The sequence below is a fragment of the Rhinoderma darwinii genome, chromosome 11 (assembly GCF_050947455.1).
Source record: "Rhinoderma darwinii isolate aRhiDar2 chromosome 11, aRhiDar2.hap1, whole genome shotgun sequence".
Lineage (NCBI taxonomy): Eukaryota > Metazoa > Chordata > Amphibia > Anura > Rhinodermatidae > Rhinoderma > Rhinoderma darwinii.
In genome coordinates this window covers 56443980-56463566 of record NC_134697.1, presented here as the reverse complement: position 1 = coordinate 56463566, position 19587 = coordinate 56443980, and the positions used below count along the sequence as shown (strand labels likewise).

Below are 19587 nucleotides of genomic sequence, written 5' to 3'. Positions count from 1 at the left end.
GCGCCTGCAGTATGTGCGTAGTAGTGCTTGTATTTCATGAATGGAGATAAGTGATATTGGGGCACCTTAGGGAATGGTACTATCGCCATTTTTATTTGCGTTATATATGGCAGATTTTAGGTATTGTGCAGAAGTTCTCTAATAACACTAGTTATGGGGGCCATAAAAGAAGGTTCTGAAAAAGAGTATATGGATTTGATAACGGATTTTGTTACTTGGAGTAATAGGAATGGATTCAAATTGAATATTGGCTAGACTAAATAAATGATTATTGACCTACGTAGGAAACCGGAGATGGTGGTGCCGATGTCTATTTTTCATCAGGAAGTGGAATGGGTGACGTCATATAAATATTTAGCAATATATCTAGCTCAAAAGCGAAATTGGATAGAGAATAAAGAAAAGGTTTCTAGAAAGGCAATGAGTCGGTTGTTTTTCTTATGGAACTTGCGCTCATTTAACCCCTTCCCGTCGTAAACAATTTTCAGATTTTCATTTTCATTTTCTGCTCCCCAACTTCCAAAAAGCCATAACTTTTTTAATTTTTCCGTCGATATAGTCCTAAGAGGGCTTGACTTTTGCGGGACGAGTTGTAGTTCTTCATAGCACCATTTATTGTGCCATATAATGTACTAGGAAACGGAAACAAAATTATTTGTGGGGTAGAAAATTTAAAAAACAGCGATTCCTCCATCGTTTTTACGGAATTCACCATGCAATTAAAACAACATGTTATCTTTATTCTGTGGGTCAATACAATTACGGCGATACCAAATATATATAGTATTTTCTAAGCTGTCGTTTTTAATTCTACCATTTTGGGGTACATGCGAGGTTTTGATCACTTTTTATTCCATTTTTTGTTGGAGACGAGGTGACCAAAAAATAGCGATTCTGGCATTTACATTTTCTTTTCTTTTTTTACGGTGTACACCGTGCATGTTAAATAATTATATATTGTAATAGTCCATTTATGGATGTGGCGATACCAATTATGTTTATTTATTTTTTACAATGCTTTAGGGAGACAATGGTAAAAGGACTTTTGATTAACTTTAAAAGTTTGGCAAATTTTTTTTCATTTTTTTTATTCGTCCCCCTAGGGGACTTCAACCAGCGATCTTTGGATCGCTTGCACTACATACTGCAATACTAATGTATTGCAGTATATCTTCTTTTTAACAGGCTTCTATTAAGCCCTGCCAGAGGCAGGGCTTAGTAGGAGCATGAAGATGGCAGACCTGGGGGCCTTCATTAGGCCCCGAGACTGCCATAGCATCCATCACCACCCTGTGATTGCCTTGCGGTGGGAGCAATGAGCTGCTAGAGTGGGTCGTCCCCCTCTTTCTAATGATTTAAATGCAGCAATCACTATTGACCGCGGAATTTAACGGGTTAACTCGTTACTGTGAAGTGTTGGCTGTAACATACAGCCAACATCCACATCATATGCAGTGGGTTCACAGAGTGAGCCCGCTCCATACTTCCCCTACCCAGCTTTGACGTAGCCATACGTCAAATGTCGGGAAGGGGTTAGGCCTCATGCAGACGAACGTATTTTTTCCTCCCGTAAATACTGGCGTAAATACGGGTCCTTGGCCACACGTATTCGACCCGTATTGCACCAGTATTTACGGACCCGTGCCCGTAAATACGGGTCCGGTGTCACCAGTACTCCACCCGTATTTACGGGCACGTTTTCGCTCCAAAATTGCACTGCACTAATTGGCAGCCCTTCTCTCTATCAGTGCAGGATAGAGAGAAGGGTCAGCCCTTTCCGCAGTAAAAGTAAAAGAAATTCATACTTACCCGGCCGTTGTCTTGGTGACGCGTCCCTCTTTCGACATCCAGCCCGACCTCCCTGGATGACGCGGCAGTCCATGAGACCGCTGCAGCCTGTGGTTGGCCTGTGATTGGCTACAGCGGTCACATGGGCTGAAACGTCATCCCAGGAGGCCGGACTGGAGGAAGAAGCAGGGAGTTCTGGGTAAGTATAAACGTTGATCTATATTGTGATCGGAAGTCACTGTCCAGGGTGCTGAAACAGTTACTGCCGATCAGTTAACTCTTTCAGCACCCTGGACAGTGACTATTTACTGACGTCGCCTAGTAACGCTCCCGTAATTACGGGAGCCCCATAGACTTCTATGGGCCTGCCCGTGCCGTAATTACGGCCTAAAATAGGACATGTTCTATATTTTTCAACGGCACGGGCACCTTCCCGTAAGCATACGGGGAGTTACCCGTGGCCAATAGAAGTCCATGGGCCCGTAAAAACGTGCCGTAATTACGGCCCGTAATTACGGGCGTTTTTAAGTTCGTGTACATGGGGCCTTAGTGTGTGTAACAAACTTTTGGTAATGTTTGCTTAAAAACACTTTTTTCTTTTTTTTCAAAAGTGCAAAATAAAGATATGAAAATATATATTTAATAAAAAAAAATGTGTACAGTATGTATGTACATATGTGATATATTGCAGTTCAAAATAGGGAAAAATTAAAATTTTTACAAAATGTAAGCGATTTTTTGTATTTTTTAATTAATTTATGCAAATCGTATCAGTCTACTTTTACCACCTAAATAATGTACAACATGTGACAAAAAACTGTGTCAGAATTACTTGGATATACAAAACTATTGCAGTTATTCTCTATTCCAGATTTGAAAAATCTGGCTTGTCATTAAACTCCAAACAAGCTTGGTTATTAGGGGTTAATACAATAGCTTACACTATGAAGCGATTTAACTGCTAATTGAAATATTTTAATAAGCTATACATTGCAAAATGTTGTGTGTGTTTACATTCTAAGGGCTTATTCAGACAAGCGTATTATACGTCCGTGTGCTGTTCGTTAAGAAAACGGACTGCACACGAACCCATGCAATTCAATAGGGCTGTATACACTGCCGTTGTTTTAACGGACCGTGTAAAGGGCTTGGGAAAAAATAGGACATGTCCTATTTTCTTCCGTTTTCACGGATCCCTCAATAGACAAGTCTGAGGGATACATGAAAACGGGTCCCGCACAGGTGTGACTCGGATGTGAAACACTGCAGTTTTTCACGTCCGAGTTTACACTCGTTCATCTGACTAAGCGCTAAACACCATCTAATTTTTTTAACCCCCTGTTTTAAGGTTGAATTATTCATTTGTCTGGGTCCCAAAAGCCCACTTCTCAATGTTGTGAGAAACAATATTATGGTATGGCTGCACCAATCCCGAGAACGAGGGGACTGAGGTTGGAAAACCTGTGACAGTACCACATCACTTAACTGGCATGGGTCTCTTCATTCAGAGGATCGTGTGGATCACGGCAGCTGGACCCCCAACGATCAGGAAGTAATAGCATAGCCTAGCAATATGCCTTCACTTCACTTTAAAACCCCTTAAAACGTTGTTTGTAGTAGGCAAAGAGACATTCCTGCACAAACAGCTTATTTTTTTTTTGTAAAACCGATAAAGGTTATCCTCAACACAAACAGCTTCTTAATAAAATCATTCTATAATAAAATTTCTTCCTTAACATGCTATTTTTTATTGTTCTGGAGGTGAACAAGTGCCACTGATGCTAGTATCTTGATTAACTTCTACCGCCTTCAGCTTTCTCCAGGATACTGATTTTCATTCATTATTCCAGCCTCACGTTTGGATTCTCAGTGAAGTCAGATACCTTAATCAGTCCGTCCAGGCCAACCCTGTTGGGAGAAAAAAGGCATTCTACTTAGCCTGTTTGTTTTTTCTGGTGTTCAGCATACAGTGCCACACAGAAAATGCATTTAATAAGAGAAGTAAATACCCTATTTGTCCTCCTTTAGAAAATGTATCTGCATTTGAAGGGGAACTAGCACTTTGTGGGAAACTTCATGAAATAATAGGACACCAAAATATAAAACTTTTCTCAAACACTGTATATATAATAAGGGAAATGTAAAAAAAATGTCCTCTGTAATCTAATAAAGAAGGGCAACTTCAGCTTAAGGGTTTACTAAACTTTCAAAAAACTTCCGACATGTCATAGTAACATGTCAAAAGTTTTAATCGGTGGGGGTCCAAGCACTAAGACCCCCATAGATCGCTAAAACGAAGTGGCAGAAGCGCTCGGGTGAGCGCTGAGCCGCTTAGTTCCTGATCAGGTTTTCTCGGAAAGCCAAACAATTTGTGTACAGGTTCAATAGAAATTCTATAAGTCCGTACATCAATTGCTCGGCTTTCCGAGAAAAGCCAATCAGAAACGAAGCGGCTCAGCTCCAACCCGAGCGCTTCTGCCGCTTCATTTTAGCGATCTGTGGGGGTCTCAGTACTCAGACCCCCACTGATCAAAACTTCTCACATCATAGATCATTTACAAGCTGTTAAAAAAGGTTCCAGTGAAGAGATTATATTTACTTACATAGTATTGCGCCACCTGGTGTTCAAAGTGTATAGCAATGTGAGCTGAGTGCTGATGGACATGCATGTTCAGTCACTTTTTCCACATACAGTTCTCTGCATAATGATTATCTATTCACTGTAGAGCAACCAATAGAAATCACTTTCTTCCCTGCTTGTCAGGGAAGGAGCAGACCCTCTGCAGTACCATGGCAGTATAACTGAGGAGACTCCTTCATCCTTTATTTACAGTAATTATATTTTTATTGGTTTCTAGGGGCGGGAAACTGTGGATGTCACTTAGTATATATTTTCACTACCCTGGACCCTATATCACTGGTCTGCGGAAAGTAAGAAGGGACTATATTGTCAGCTACCAAAGGGGGAAGAAGATTGATTCTGCTCAGAGCCACTACCCGAGCAGAACCAAGTGGGACAGAGTAATAGCAAAAAAGAGGAGAGGTTTTATTTTATGCTAGAAACACATTAAATTACTCGTAAACAGCTATTAACAGCATTTCTGGACTTTTGGTATGGAAATGATTCATAGGATAACTCTTAAGTCGGTAGCAGTGAGCAGTCAAGTCCTTTTTTATACTCCTATACAACATCTTTGATTTTGCACAATTATTATCTTCAACTACATCACAATATCTGCCATATAATGAATACATCCCTAATACAAAATGTCTTTATCAGAGCAGATGCTTGACAGTCAAAATGTTCACACATAGTCCCCTAATATACCTCACTTAGCGATGCCTGTGCGTAATACGTTAAAATGTTTTTGATCTTTTAGTAAATTATTTGCATAAATTTTTTTATGCATTGTTGTGATTCACATACTTTCAATCTTAAATGTTTTCTTTAGCAGTCTATAAATTCATTCTTTTTACCAAACCACGTTGAAAGTAATTCTCAAACACATTAGCATCAAAGAGAAGAAAACCACAGATGCTATTAAACCAATTTCATCGAAGAGAAAAAAAAACTGCTTTATGGTTTTTATAGTTCAGACTAGGAAAAATATTTTCGCTATACGGTAAGAGTGTGACCCCCCCCAGGTAGTGCCACACAGCCCCCCCAGGTAGTTAAACATAGCCCCCCTTCTCCCTGGTAGTGCCACACAGCCCCCTCCCTGGTAGTGCCACACAACCCCCTCCCTGGTAGAGCCACACAGCGCCTTTGCTAGGTAGTGCCACACAGCCCCCACCTCCCAGGTAGTGCCACACAGCCCCCACCTCCCAGGTATTGCCACACAGCCCCCCTCCTTGGTAGTACCACACAGCCTCCCTCCCTGTAGGTAGCATCTTTGGGGTTCCCTCTAGGAGTGGAATCCCAAGCCAAAGCATTGCCGATGCTCTAGCTGGGGATTCCGCTTCAGGAGAAACCCCTGGCATCACTGTCCATATATGGACAGTGTTGTCAGGAGCAGCCCCAGAGCCATAGTCCCGGGCAGAGCACTACTAGCACTCTGCCTGGGACTCATGCTCTGCTCCTGAAATCACTGTCCATATATGGCTAGTGATGTCAGGGGCAACCCCAGAGCCAAAGTCCCGGGCAGAGCGCTACTAGCACACTGCCTGGGACACTGCTCTGCTCCTGACAACACTGTCCATATATGAACAGTGATGTCAGGGGCTTCCCCAGAGACGGAGTCCCGGAGCAGAGCCGCCACTAGCGCTCTGCCTGGGACTCCTTCTCTCCCTCTGATTTCACTGTCCACATATGGAGAGTGATGCCGTGACTAAGACCGTGACAGCACCCGGTAGCCGAGTGGGCCCCCCCCAAGGGTAGTGGGCCCCGGCACTTGCCCGGGTTTGCCGGGTGCTGACGCTGGCCCTGGTGCAACTATTTGACTGGGCCAAGGCTAGGATAGTGCAACTACGAAAGGGTGCTATTCTAACCTGCAACACGGCAAAGGCTTTTCATAGCCTGACTATGACTGACTCAGAAAATGCAGATTTGTCGCTGCGGTTAGAGTGGTGTATTAGAAACCCAACGCACAGGTTAACATTTTGGAATAGTTGCCTACACAATTTGACGGTATGTGCCAAGACTGTCCTTTATCACCTCTTTTATTCAATTTAGTTTTGGAGCCATTTTCTAGAGCATTGCTGCAGTCCAGTTTGATAAAGAGATTGATATAAAAGGAATGGTAGTGCATCTGGCATTATTTGCCAATGATCTTATAATGTTTTTAGACAATGTTGGGAAATATATTGACATGTGAACATGATTTTGAAAACTGTTCTGAATACAAGATTAATAAAGGCAAATGTAAAGTATTTTGTTGGATAGAAAAGAGGGATGTGAGTGGAACAGTAAGTATGATTTAGGTTTATGGATCTCAGGATCTTTTTATCTCATGATCTGAATAGTTTGTACTATTTTCTGTGGTGATTGGGTGATGGAACCCAATAAGTATATTAGTTTGGAACTGGAGAAGACACCGATGGTCCTTTAGCAGGTATATATATATATATATATATATATATATATATATATATGTATTCCTTGTGGCAATCTACAGAAGCACTTTAAAGCAAAACTGAAGGGAACGCGAACAACATTTGGACACTATGGAGAGAATTTATTAAGACTGGCATTCCATATGCCAGTAATAATCTAAGCGCTTAAATAAGATTCGCCTAATTTTGTAGAGACGCACTACTCTTAATAAATTAGGCGCATCTCTGGCCATCCGTGTGCCTCAAAGGGAAATCTACGCCGGCTACGAGCTGTCATAGATTACCGCTATAAGCCATGCAAGTCTCTGGCGTAAATTATAGTGATTTTGCCAAGCAATGGGGGTCCTGTCCCTTATGCTAAACCCCATCCACTTTCTTTTTAAAGTGGTGGGTACAGCAAAAAGTTGCAAATCATTGCTTTTTAATGCCATAGTATAGCTATTGATAACATTCCTCTTATGTGCCTTATTCTTTCCAAATAAAATGTGAATGAAAATGAAATATTGTATATATTAGGTACATTAAGAGAAATATTTGAGACTTACACTTGTTCTAAATAAGTCAGCATTTGATGCACTTGGGGCTCTGATACTTCCCCGTCCACGGCTGCTAGAAATCTGTAGAGGAACTGGAATGTGCTGAATGGAATACTAGGAGGTTCACTCTCTTCGTCTGACAAGACCTCACATGCAATTTTCAGGGTTCTAGCAATGGTCTGTTTAAATAAAATACATAATTATGAGATCTTTTATGGAGCATTGCAAATAGTCACATTAGGCAGACCATGCTGGACAAGTTGTTAAAAAGGCTTTTCAGAGATTAAAACATTGATGGCTTATACTTAGGATAGGCCATCAATGTTGGATTGGTGGGGGTCCAATCCTGAAATCATGTTTTTCCATAGGTTCTTAATAGCGTTCCTGACGTTTCAGGTGATTTTTCAGAATAAGCGTCATATATGTGTACATGAGGAGTAGCACTATTTGTGGCCATTGTATGACTTGTATCCTGCATTTCTTAGCAATTTTTCCTCTCCAAGCACTCTCTAATTCTCAGTTTTCGCTGAGCTAGTAGGGGGAACCATACACAGCACACACAAGAGAACATCCTGCTCTCCAATCTCTTTGTAGCACGCATATAGAAGCAGCAGCAACATGGTAGACAACATACAGCAGTAAGGAGCAGTATAGCTGTGAATCCAGCACTGGGGTGAAATATACAGTAACACTAGGAAGCTGCAGCAGCATCTGTGTCTCTCTGTCTCTCTCTCACTCTGCTCCCGCTCCCTCCTCCCTCTCACCATAGACTTATGTGGGCAACTGTAACCTGATTCCTTAGTGACCTTTTCTTAACGAGACGGATTTAAAAGTAATTTCAGAGTGAGTAAACAGTTAGAGGGGAGGTAAGGAGCCTAATAAGTGGGAAAAGAGGCATATTTCTCTTATAAGATATATTACAAAGTTTCTTATGTTCACTTGTATTATTGATTGATGCAAAGTTTGTTTAAAGTTCAACAAAGTTTGTTCAAAGCCCTTTGAGACCATACTGTGGTAAATATGGTTACAATCGGACAGGATCTTATATATTTATACTCCTAGAAAAAGTGTCCTTTTTGGACATAGCAGCTTATGGGAGTGGAGCTATTATTCTTTAAAGTGCACTGGCAATTAAAATTTGGTCTCTGAATGCTTGCTATAGTCAACAAGAACTCTTTATTTCTGATGCATGAGGCTTAATTTATTATAAATATATTTTAAATAACTAGAATGAGGACTACACTAGGGATGCACGATGCATCAAAACTTCGATACTGTGCATCCCCAAACGGTTCGATACCGTTGTTTCATGTATTTCGATACTTAGCTGTGCAGCCGCACAGCTCAGTATTGTAAGACATGAATGTATGAGAGCGGGGCTGCGGCTGTGTAATACAGTCATTGCCCCTCTCCGGAGTCCTGACAAGTGCGCACTATCAGCATGATGTGATGCGGCCAGCGCTGCACTAATGACCGGCAGCACTGAAGACAGAACATGGCGGGTGCACTGCAAAACACCCCCATGTTCTGTCCTCAGTACTTGAACCGCCGCTCATTAGAGCAGCGCCGGACGCATCACCTCATGCTGACCGCGCACGTACTTAATGTCAGGAGTGGGGCAATGGCTGTATTACACAACAGCAGCCCCGCTCTATAACGGTGGAGATCAGAGAAACCTAATCTGCGCCGCTATTCTCCTGAATGCTGCGATCAAAGCTGACTGCAGCATTCAGGAGAAAATGAGAAGGTGGGTTGCCCCTTGGATCGCATCACAGGAATTCCTGTAACGAGATTGAGGGACATACCATATATGGGCAGACAGCCCAGGGTCCATTGAAGGACCCCAGAGCTGTCTGACCATATTTCCTGTTAGGGAATACTTAGGTATGTCCTAACAACTGTCTGTGTACTATTCGTACACAGGATAATGTGCTGGCATATAGAAATATGCCAGTACATTAAAGTTTAAAAACAAAGTAATATTAAATAAAAACAATACACATACACATTTTTTTACAATAAACATTAAAATAAGTCTCAATACATAAAATATACACATATTCGGTATTGGCGTGGCCGCAATAACCTGCGCAACTTTTTTTTGTGTCATTTATGATGTGTACGCTGTAAAAAAATAAAATAAAAACTGCTTTCTTTCACTTATTGTGGGGCACGAGGTGTGATGAATTTAACCTCCATGTGCCTCACATTAATAGTAATTAACCCCATCATGTACCTCACACATTAACCCATTATGACTGAGAAACATGATGGGGTTAATTACTATTAATGTGAGGCACATTCAAAATTGATCACACCTCGCGCCTCACATCAGAAAATGGAAGAACTTTTTTTTTATTACTGTTGGTAAAGTATCGTTTTTGTATCGAAATCGCAATACTACAAAGTATCGGTATCAAAGTCCAAATTCTGGTCTCGTGACATCCCTAGACTACATACCATTGGTTGACTTACCACTCCAAGACCGCTACACGCCAGGGCTAAGAATTTTAACCATTCAATTTGTTCGGATAGGCTTCCCACAAGCATTATGCTGCTGTATAGGTCCGGGGGTAAACCTAGATCATTCCATAGTTGTATTAGCTCACTGGATGTTATCGTCAGTCTTGCACCTAACTAGAAAAATTATATGTTTTCTGTTAGCATATTTCTATAAATAAATCTTAATCATTGTATAATATATTTAGCAACATTCCAATATAATTTGCGTTTCGATACTTTATCATTTTCAAGATGTCTGCTTGCTGCCAGTAATGGGAATAGTTTTTTTTTTTTTTTTTTTTTTTTTTTTACATTCAGAGGCTTAAATATTCCTATAAAATCACAATGTTGGAGCACTTTTTCTTAGAACTCTGCATCATGCAGTTCCTCTGTTATTACTTCTGGAAATTTATGAATAAACTGACAACTAGGTGTTGCCTTTTACATGGTCTATAGGTTGTGCCTCTATACATTCTGACACTGTCAGCACTGATTGTACAGTGTTATTATGTTGGGGCACTGCCCATAGACAATTTGGTGTTACTATTCCACTTGTCAATTAATCTATACATTTCCAGGAGGAATAACGGAGGAAAGTCAAAACACAGACTTCTACAAAATAATTATGTTCCAGAATAATTTAATGGGGAACACAAGTGTTTACCAAAACAGATCTAACAGGAGAGCCGACAGGTCCTCTTTAAAACCTATGCAGATCCAGCATTTCTTACTGATGAAGGATTGCTACAACTCTATGCAGTGTAAGGCCTCCTGCACATTGCCGTAGCAGTGTGCACGGCCCTTGATTACGACACGGACGAGCAGCAGAGTGTCATCCGCGGGCCGTCCGCAATCACGGACCGTGCACACACAAGATCTGCATTCAATTCACGGTCGTGTGCATTGGCTCATAGTTTAGCATGTGTTTTATACTATCCGGAATTGCGTATAGTACAGGGCCGCAAAACTGCGGTGGTGTGCATGACTCCTGATCCACACAGTAAACTAAACACAACCGCAGCACAGATCTCTTTCATGTCTTCGATTCCAGGCTTGTCTACACTGATGCATTGCAGAAGTCTGGACAGGATTTGTTCTGCTTTAATATTTACCTTACAGGGGATGCCTGTCAGATGGCTTTCTGCACCATGCAATTTTTTACTGCGGTTTGGGTCTTTACAATATAACTGAAAATCGGAAAGGACATGCATAGTTGTTTTTTTTTTTGTTTTATCCCATTGACATGAATGGAGGAAACTGCAACCCCAGAGGAAACTTCATTGTTTTTAAATATTTTTCTCTGCGATTCTGCAAGATGCTTGGTTAAGGAATATTAAATCAATAATGTTTAGACATCTTGCTGACTAAAAATGTATAAAATAGTAGAAGAAGCGCAGGGAAACTGAACTACATTACAATGGTCCTGACTGTTGGGAAAAATGAACGACATCCTGTATCATACCTGTGGGTTTTCATGTCTGGACAAACCTAACATTTACCTAATTTAAAATACCAATCTCGCATAAAAGAACGGTAATAAATTATGTATGGATAAGTAATTGCACCCCATTAATCAGTAGCCTATAAAACAATTGGCAGCAATTACTTGACATAATTGATTTAGATCTGGTGTATTTGGGCCTCTATCTCCAAGCAATTTTGCTTCAGTTCAAGGATTCTCGAAACATAAAATTACTGTACTCCACTATCTCTGCCAATCCCATAGACATGGAATAGAGCAATGATCACGCATACGTACTACTTCTCCATTCATACAAGGGACTCTGGTGCCCTCATTCTCGTCATCGCTGAGGGTCCCAGCTGTCAGACCCAAGCCATCAGACATTTATAACCTTTCTTGTGGATGCTTGTGGGAAAATCCCTGTAATATTTGACATCTACCATGAGTCTTATTTACAAGGTATGTGGTTGACATAAAGCATTGTAATTTGATTAGTAGATGCTTCATTGAAGAGGATCTCTCCTGACATGTCTGTTGTAGTAAATACATGTATTCCCCTTATAAAACAATTCTGGAACATCTTTTCTTAGAACTTTAAGTTCTGCCGTTCCTCAAGAAAATGTATGAATAAATTGGCAGGGTATTAGCATTTCCATAGTCCCCCATGTGACGTGTCCAGATGCCTACAAAATATCAAATATCAAATCATCATTACCAAACATAGAGTTTTTTTGGAGGTATAGCAAATGTCTTGATTAAAAAGGGCCAGTACATAGCGAATAGTGTATAGGAATGTGCAAGTACACCTAATGACGTGCTGGTGAGCGCGCATGCTGAGTTACTCTTCCTACAGCCGGTTCAATATAAACAGCTTTCTGCTCTGCTTGTCAGGGAAGGAGCAGAGCCCTCCAGTATCATGGCAGTATAGCTGAGGAGACTTCTTCTCAGCTTGTTAGGATTGTAGAGCTTCATCCTTACAGCTTATATGAACCCTGCACATGCCTACTCAGTCTTTATTGTTTTATTTCATTGTATATTCATTGGTTTCTAAGGGAGTGCATACTATAGATGTCACCCAGTATATACCTTCACTACAATGGATACCACATTATCTATCTGCAGGGAATGTAAAAATGGACTATATTGTCATCTGTCAGAGGGGGAAGGAGACTGATTCTGTTCAGAGCCCGACGCGAACAGCACAGTGTATATACTGTATGTATGTGTATATATATATATATATATATGTGTGTGTGTGTTTGTCTGTGTGTGCGTGTGTGTGTGTGTGTGTGTGTGTGTGTGTGTGTGTTTTATTTACTTTTTTTTTTATAGACTATATACTTGAATTGGGAATGCAACACTAGGCATAAAAGTCAGCAACTTGTTTATACTTTCCTCATCCAAACCATTTTGTTAGTCACCATTTTGAAGTCCGTGAATTAGACACATTTAGGAAAAAACATTTGGATCCTTCAGGATCGACTGATAAAAGCTATCGTTAGGGAAAGATTTTAGTAAAGGCTAGAAAACTGTGAGGGTAGTAGTTTTACCATATATTAAAAAGTTATCCTTCTCTTTTGAGTTTTACTTATTCAAGAATTTTGGTCCTTCTATCATGTTGTTGCTTTACACATAACAGGTTTTCTGTAGTGGCTACACTGTAATATGCTGGGGTTTTCTTTTCTTTTTTCTTAAATTCTCTATAGCTAACACACTAGAGATATCTTCTGCAAATATGTGTGTCATTTTGTTAAGGAATATCGAAAGCTAAGCATCAGCAGTATTCGGATTTATCCTCCATAAGGTCTAATAGTTGAAATTTTACATTTTAACGACCCTCGCGTGGGGGGAGCACAGTCACCATGAGTTTAACCCAGTTGGATTACATCTTTCGGTTGACATTCATATTCTTTTTTGAGAAGGGACCTCTCTACCATTCTGTACATTTTTTAGTCTGCTTTGGCTGTCTCATCTACCAAGCTGTATAGTAATTTGTCGGAGCTGCTGGGTGCTGTATTATACATCAAATATCACTTGCGATTCTGTGTAGACATGGTTTTATGTGTGCTCGTGATCTAGCAGATATTAGCAGCTATTCCAGCTTTCCTTGGAATTTGAAAGTATAGATTTTCATTGCACAGTTATTCCTCCAGAGAACATGTAGATAAACTTGAATTTATGAAGAGATTTTCAATGAATTCTACTCTTTCTTGGGATGTAACATCCTATAATGAGGGATGCAGTAAAGTTGCTAGGATACCTATTACTTCCTGCATTGAACACAACAAACCCAATAATTATTTAATCAACGGCATCAGTGAAATAAGATACAAATCCTCCCCGCTGAGAGGACACGCTTCCCCAATGTCCTCTTAAATATGTGCTGTTTGTACGGAATTAGCAACCTATAATTTGTAACGGCTATCTACAGTTTTGGATTTTTGTGCAGGGTTGTTAACATTATTGTGAAGTTGATTATATCCATTTTTTTATGTCAACTACTATAGCTAATTTCCATTTGTGGCATTTATATGAATTTGCAGACTAAAATTCTGAAAGTTCTGTCATTCATAGAGCAGTTGTGTACTGTAACATAGTGTATTTGTCAGGATAATAAGACACAATCATGTTCAAATATCTTAGACTTAGTGTTATGAATTATTCTTTTTTTACCTTCCAATTTGGAAGGTGCACCTTTCTAGATATTTAGAACATATAAAGGGCTAATATAGTGGTCACTGAAAAGACCCATTGAATATCTCAGGGTGCTGCATCTATCATCCAGCTGCATAGAATGCCTGGACAGGGTAGTAGAAACAATGTACGTTAGTGGCTCCAGGCCAACCAGCATCTCCAAGAGCCCTTTTAACTATGATGATTGGGTGAGAGCAGCTGACCGAGACAACGTCCTCCACCACAGCAAACACAGTGGGGTAGATTTACTAATGCTATCTAATATTTTGACAGTGTAAACTTATGACACACGGTGTACAATATTTGGCACATCTTGCTAGACATGTTAGACACTTTTCTCTTCCTTATACCACCTCAGTTAACACCAAATTTCTCCTAGAAACCGCACCCTGTTCAGAGTGCGGCACAAATTGTCTTAAACAGTTGATAAATGTGACGTGCGGAAGGTGCGCCAGAATTCTGCATCAAATTGATTTGAATAATTAAATCTGCTCCATTGTATAGAAACATGACACTCTTCAGGGGCTGTAAAGTAGTAACTTTCTGCACTCTCAACTAAGTTAAACGGGCTGCCCAGGATCTGAAAAACATGGCTGTTTTTTTTTTTAAAAAAAAAAGTGCCACACCTGTCCTCAGGTTGTGTGTGGTATTGCAGCTCAGCTCCATTCAGTTCAATGTAACTGAACCACAATACCAGACACAACCTATGTAAAGGTGTGGAAGAAATCTGCCATGTTTATCTAATTTTGTACAACCTCTTTAACTTGGTTTTAAAGTGCCCCTTCCCTAATGAGAGGAGCACTGGTTTTGTTGGGGCAGCAGCATCTAAGTGTGTTTTTGTGAGTGACTGACCACTGCCACCAATAGAATTACAGTTCAGGTTAGGAGGATGATGAGAAGTTGGAGACATAGGGTGGGCACAGGCACGGCCGAATAAAAGAACCGCCTAGCACAGTGTCCGCAGCGCGTTCCAGAATTGTCTGTGCCCATCTTTGTCTCTACGTGCAATGCACTAGATGTGGCTATTTTAAAGGTAATTTTTTTTTTTATAAAATGAGATTACAAATGTGAGGCACATGGGTTTACGTAGTACCTCCATGTGTCTTACATTAGCAATCCCATATGCCTCACATTCGTAACACTACTTGGGATTACTAATATGAGATTATTCATTTGAGGTAATTCATTTAGTAACCCTAACCCTAATGTGCCTCACTTTAGTAACTGTATGTGCCTCACATAATCCCAATTTGCCTCACATTATCCCCATGTGCATTTACCCTTTCAGGACCAAAGGTCATCGATGCCTCAATGACCAGGCATAAATTGAAAGTTTTGGCATACATTTTTTTTTTACAGTCATAACTTTTGAACTATTTTGGTTAACTTAACCATTTTTTTCTATTTTATTTTTCAGAACAAATCACACTTTCAAAAATATTTTTACTACATATTCAACACATATTTTATATTACAAACAAACAAGTAATCAAAAAAGGGAATGTTTTTTTATTTTGGCCATGTTTTTTTGCCTTTAAATTTGTAGAAAATTTGAACTAACCAATAATTTATTATCAAGCTAATTAACCTACTTTTCCTGCTTGCCTATTCTAACACTAAGGGGCACAGGGAATACAACATATATACTTTCTATATACTTTGTAAATGTGTATGTTTATAAAATATACAATTTGTTTGCAATGTTCATTGTGGCAGAGTGAAGGAGGCTGAGAGGAGAGGACAAGCGTGACAAGTTTGTTTTACAATCTCTTCAGAGAATACCTACGAATCGTTAATCATGGTGATCACATGCTCAGAAGCCGAACCAATTGGTTTGGCTATCAGTGAGTAGATGGCTGGGGTGACGGGCACGCTGAAAGTGCCGGTGTCAGAGCGCTCTCCTCTGCGCTATGCCATCACAAACATGGGACTGTTGATTCACGCCCTGGCTGCACGGGGCATATGCGGCTGGGACGTGAATCTACATGTTAGTGGTGGGAAGGGGTTAAGCACATTTGGGGTTACTAATGGGGGAGGTACAAGGGGTTTGTTTCTATTATAATGTGAGACATATGAGGTTCTTAATTTAGTAACTCCATTTGCCTCACATTAATAGTAAGTAACCCCATGTATTGCAAGTAACCCCTTGCACCTTGTTTAATCAGAAAACTATACACCGTTTTTTTTTTGCTGCACAAAATAAAAATAAACTAAAGAATTAGTGGAAACGGCAAATAAGGTATTGAAGATATATTATAAATGTTAGTTTACATTTTGCTATATAGCAGATGTTAATCACAGATGGAGCTGAGAAAGTACCATCAATACTACGGTTTACTGGTCACCTTTGAACAGCTTGAAAAGACAGATGGTTTCTTTATCGAAACACTTCTCATTTCTTGCTAAAATCTCTGTAATCGCTACATGCAGTGTTACATACAGTAAATTAACAACAGCATACTTACTTTTTTGTGCAATTCCTTCAGAATTTCTAGAGATAGCACTGCCCATTTAGACATGCTTAGTCTTTTTTGACATTCTTCTGTTGGTAATTTTGTCCCTGTCTTCAAAGCATTGAAATACCTGCAATAAGTAGTAATAATTATAATCCAAATGATAGGGTACCTAAACATTGAGCGGAGTTTAAGGCGCATAGGTCAGATATTTATGCTGCCCTGTCCGAGAAAGAACTGACAGACACGATGATTTCAGCCAGCTGTCACTTAGTAGGTAATGGTAATCAGGGGAATTTAGACGCAAGGATGAGTCCAAGTATATTCATATTTGGCACTCCTCCCTCCAATCTCCAGCCGCTGATTCTGGTGGGCGGAAAGAGCGTGAATGTACATGGACTCATACCTGGCCGTTCTGCAAGTATAAGTTCTAAACTCTCCTAAACTACTTAAAGGCTATGTACATAGCGTGTGTTATATCAACTCCAGAGTCAGCGCAGCGTCTACCAGGAAATTTTCGAGCGCTTCATGCTTCCCTCTGCTGACAAGCTTTATGGAGAGGCTGATTTCATTTTCCGGCAGGACTTGGCACCTGCCCACACTGCCAAAAGTACCAATACCTGGTTTACTAACCACAGTATCACTGCGCTTGATTGGCCAGCAAACTCGCCTGACCTAAACCCCATAGAGAATCTACAGTATGGGGTATTGTCAAGAGGAAGATGAGAGACACCAGACCCAACAATGCAGACGAGCTGAAGGCCGCTATCAAATCAACCTGGACTTCCATAACACCTCAGCAGTGCCACAGGCTGATTGTCTCCATGCCACGCCGCATTGATAACACCTCAGCAGTGCCACAGGCTGATCGTCTCCATGCCACGCCGCATTGATAACACCTCAGCAGTGCCACAGGCTGATCGCCTCCATGCCACGCCGCATTGATAACACCTCAGCAGTGCCACAGGCTGATCGCCTCCATGCCACACCGCATTGATAACACCTCAGCAGTGCCACAGGCTGATCGTCTCCATGCCACGCCGCATTGATAACACATCAGCAGTGCCACAGGCTGATCGCCTCCATGCCACACCGCATTGATAACACCTCAGCAGTGCCACAGGCTGATCATCTCCATGCCACGCCGCATTGATGCAATAATTCATGCAAAAGGAGCCCGACCAAGTATTGAGGGCAGATACTGTACATACTTTTCAGTAGGACAACATTTCAGTATTAAAAATCATTTTTGAAATTGGGCTTATATAATAATCAAATTTTCTGAGACACAAAATTTTGTGTTTTCATTAACTGTTACTATAATCATCAACAGTAAAAGAAAAAAAAAATGCTGGAAATAGATCAGTCTCTCTGTGTGTAATGAATCTATATAATATATGAGTTTCACTTTTTGAATTTAATTACTGAAATAACTTTTTGATGATATTCTGATTCATTGAGTAGGACTAGTACATCCCTGTGTTTTGACGTGGCGGCACCTGCAGTCTACTACTCTTATGTGAGATATTTCACTTGATTCGCAGGTTTAATGTTCACTGACAGAGAGATGAGTCATTCTCATTCCTATGTGATATAATTGAAATCTAGAAAGCTAGAACATAAATCCATCAGCTCAATACAATCCAAATTGTGCACAGGTAATTCATCTTTAGAGAGGTATAGGTATGTATAACATTTGGATTTCGGCTGCCCCTGTGACTGTAGTTATTTTGTGTAGGATGTTCACGGTCATAAACCAATTAATGATTCTTCATGTACACATTATAGAATATTGTTTAATGTTTTTGGTTAATAATTCTTAATCACTACATAAAAGGCTGTGTTCACACTTCACATATTTGCCATATGCAAATCCAGCGTGGATTTTTCTGAGGATCCGCAGCTGGTACTGTAATTCAATGGAGCTAATCAGCCTCTTTTTGAGTGTGGAAACCTCAGCAATGATGAACATGCTGCAGATGCTAAAATCTGCAGCACATTTATTATTCTGTGCAGATATTTTCCTGAGTGCGAGAATGGGGTATAAAATACCCCAATCACATGCATTGCTGGCAGAATGTGGGCAGATTGTCAGGGTTTAGGTGCTTGATTTCTAATATACTTTGCATTTCAATTTTGCACCATTTTCAAGATATTAGTTTGCTGTCAGTGGATGAGAACATTTTTGATTACATTCAGAGGCAGCAAACCTCCTTGCTTTCAACTGAGAAGTGGATATAACTGAGAATTAAAGGGGTTGTCCAGTCCCTAAAAATTGATGGCTTATCCTCAGGATAGGCCATCAATATCTAATTGGTCGGAGTCTGATTCCTGGCACCCCCGCTGATCAGCTGTTTTGAAGGGGCAGCTGCTTTGAAGGGGCCACAGTGCTTGTACAAGCGCTGCTTCCCCTTTATTCCTTACCTACTCGTTCTGTGACTCGCCAACGCAGTTGTAGCGGCAGTTCACAACTTCAGGAGTTTTGAGGCAGATTTGGATCTGCTTGCACTCTCTTTGCCGTGAAAACCGCTTTCTCTGCCACCTATTGATGTCAATGGAAGGCCACAGACGGACCCGCCTGAAGAAAGTGCATGACACGTCTTTTTCCCGCAAGCGGTTTTTTCAACTTGAGAGAAGAAAAAAACCTCCGCCACCCATTGAAATAAATGAGGCGTTTTTAGTAGAATATTGGCGCGGTTTCTGCAACAAAAACAGCACCAAAAAAACTTGGTGTGAACAGGGCCAAGGTGTGATCTATTTCAAATTACAAATAGGTGACAGTGCACACAAGCGCTCACAAGAAATGCTTACTGGACAAGGATCCAGGTTATACTATTTCTCTTTGTTCAGTCACTGGCCATAAACATTTATGTTTTAATCTTTAATTTACACCGTGAAAACATTCTGCAATGACTGTAGACTTGCCTTTGGCATTGCAAAGTTGCTATATTTTTATATAACAGTTCCGTCATAGGTATGCCAAAAAATGTGAGCTGAGTGGTTGCTATTGCCCAGACTTTTGCTTGTCTATAGTAGTATTATAGGCTGTTTCCAGGATGTTCTCCCCAGTCCCATGACGGGAACTGTCCTCCGCTTGAAC

The 19587-nt window shown here is 40.5% G+C and overlaps 2 protein-coding genes across 7 annotated transcripts in view; one reads left to right on the top strand and one right to left on the bottom strand.

Moving 5' to 3' along the window:
• The window catches only part of LRRC20 (leucine rich repeat containing 20), a 495648-nt gene that overhangs the window by 258296 nt on the left and 217765 nt on the right, over positions 1 to 19587 (top strand). The window lies entirely within an intron of this gene.
• The window catches only part of LOC142663888 (ropporin-1-like), a 48462-nt gene continuing 31459 nt past the window's right edge, over positions 2585 to 19587 (bottom strand). For 2 of the 5 annotated variants that reach the window (XM_075842726.1, XM_075842727.1), the window contains exons 3-6: positions 16500 to 16617; positions 9837 to 10013; positions 7386 to 7555; positions 2586 to 3696 (exon numbers count right to left, since the gene is read on the bottom strand). In XM_075842726.1, coding sequence (XP_075698841.1) covers positions 3630 to 3696; positions 7386 to 7555; positions 9837 to 10013; positions 16500 to 16617 — 532 coding nt within the window. In that variant the 3' untranslated portion in view covers positions 2586 to 3629. Of the gene's footprint in view, positions 3697 to 7385; positions 7556 to 9836; positions 10014 to 16499; positions 16618 to 19587 lie in introns of all 5 variants that reach the window. The other 3 variants (XM_075842723.1, XM_075842725.1, XM_075842724.1) reach the window with 3 other exon arrangements.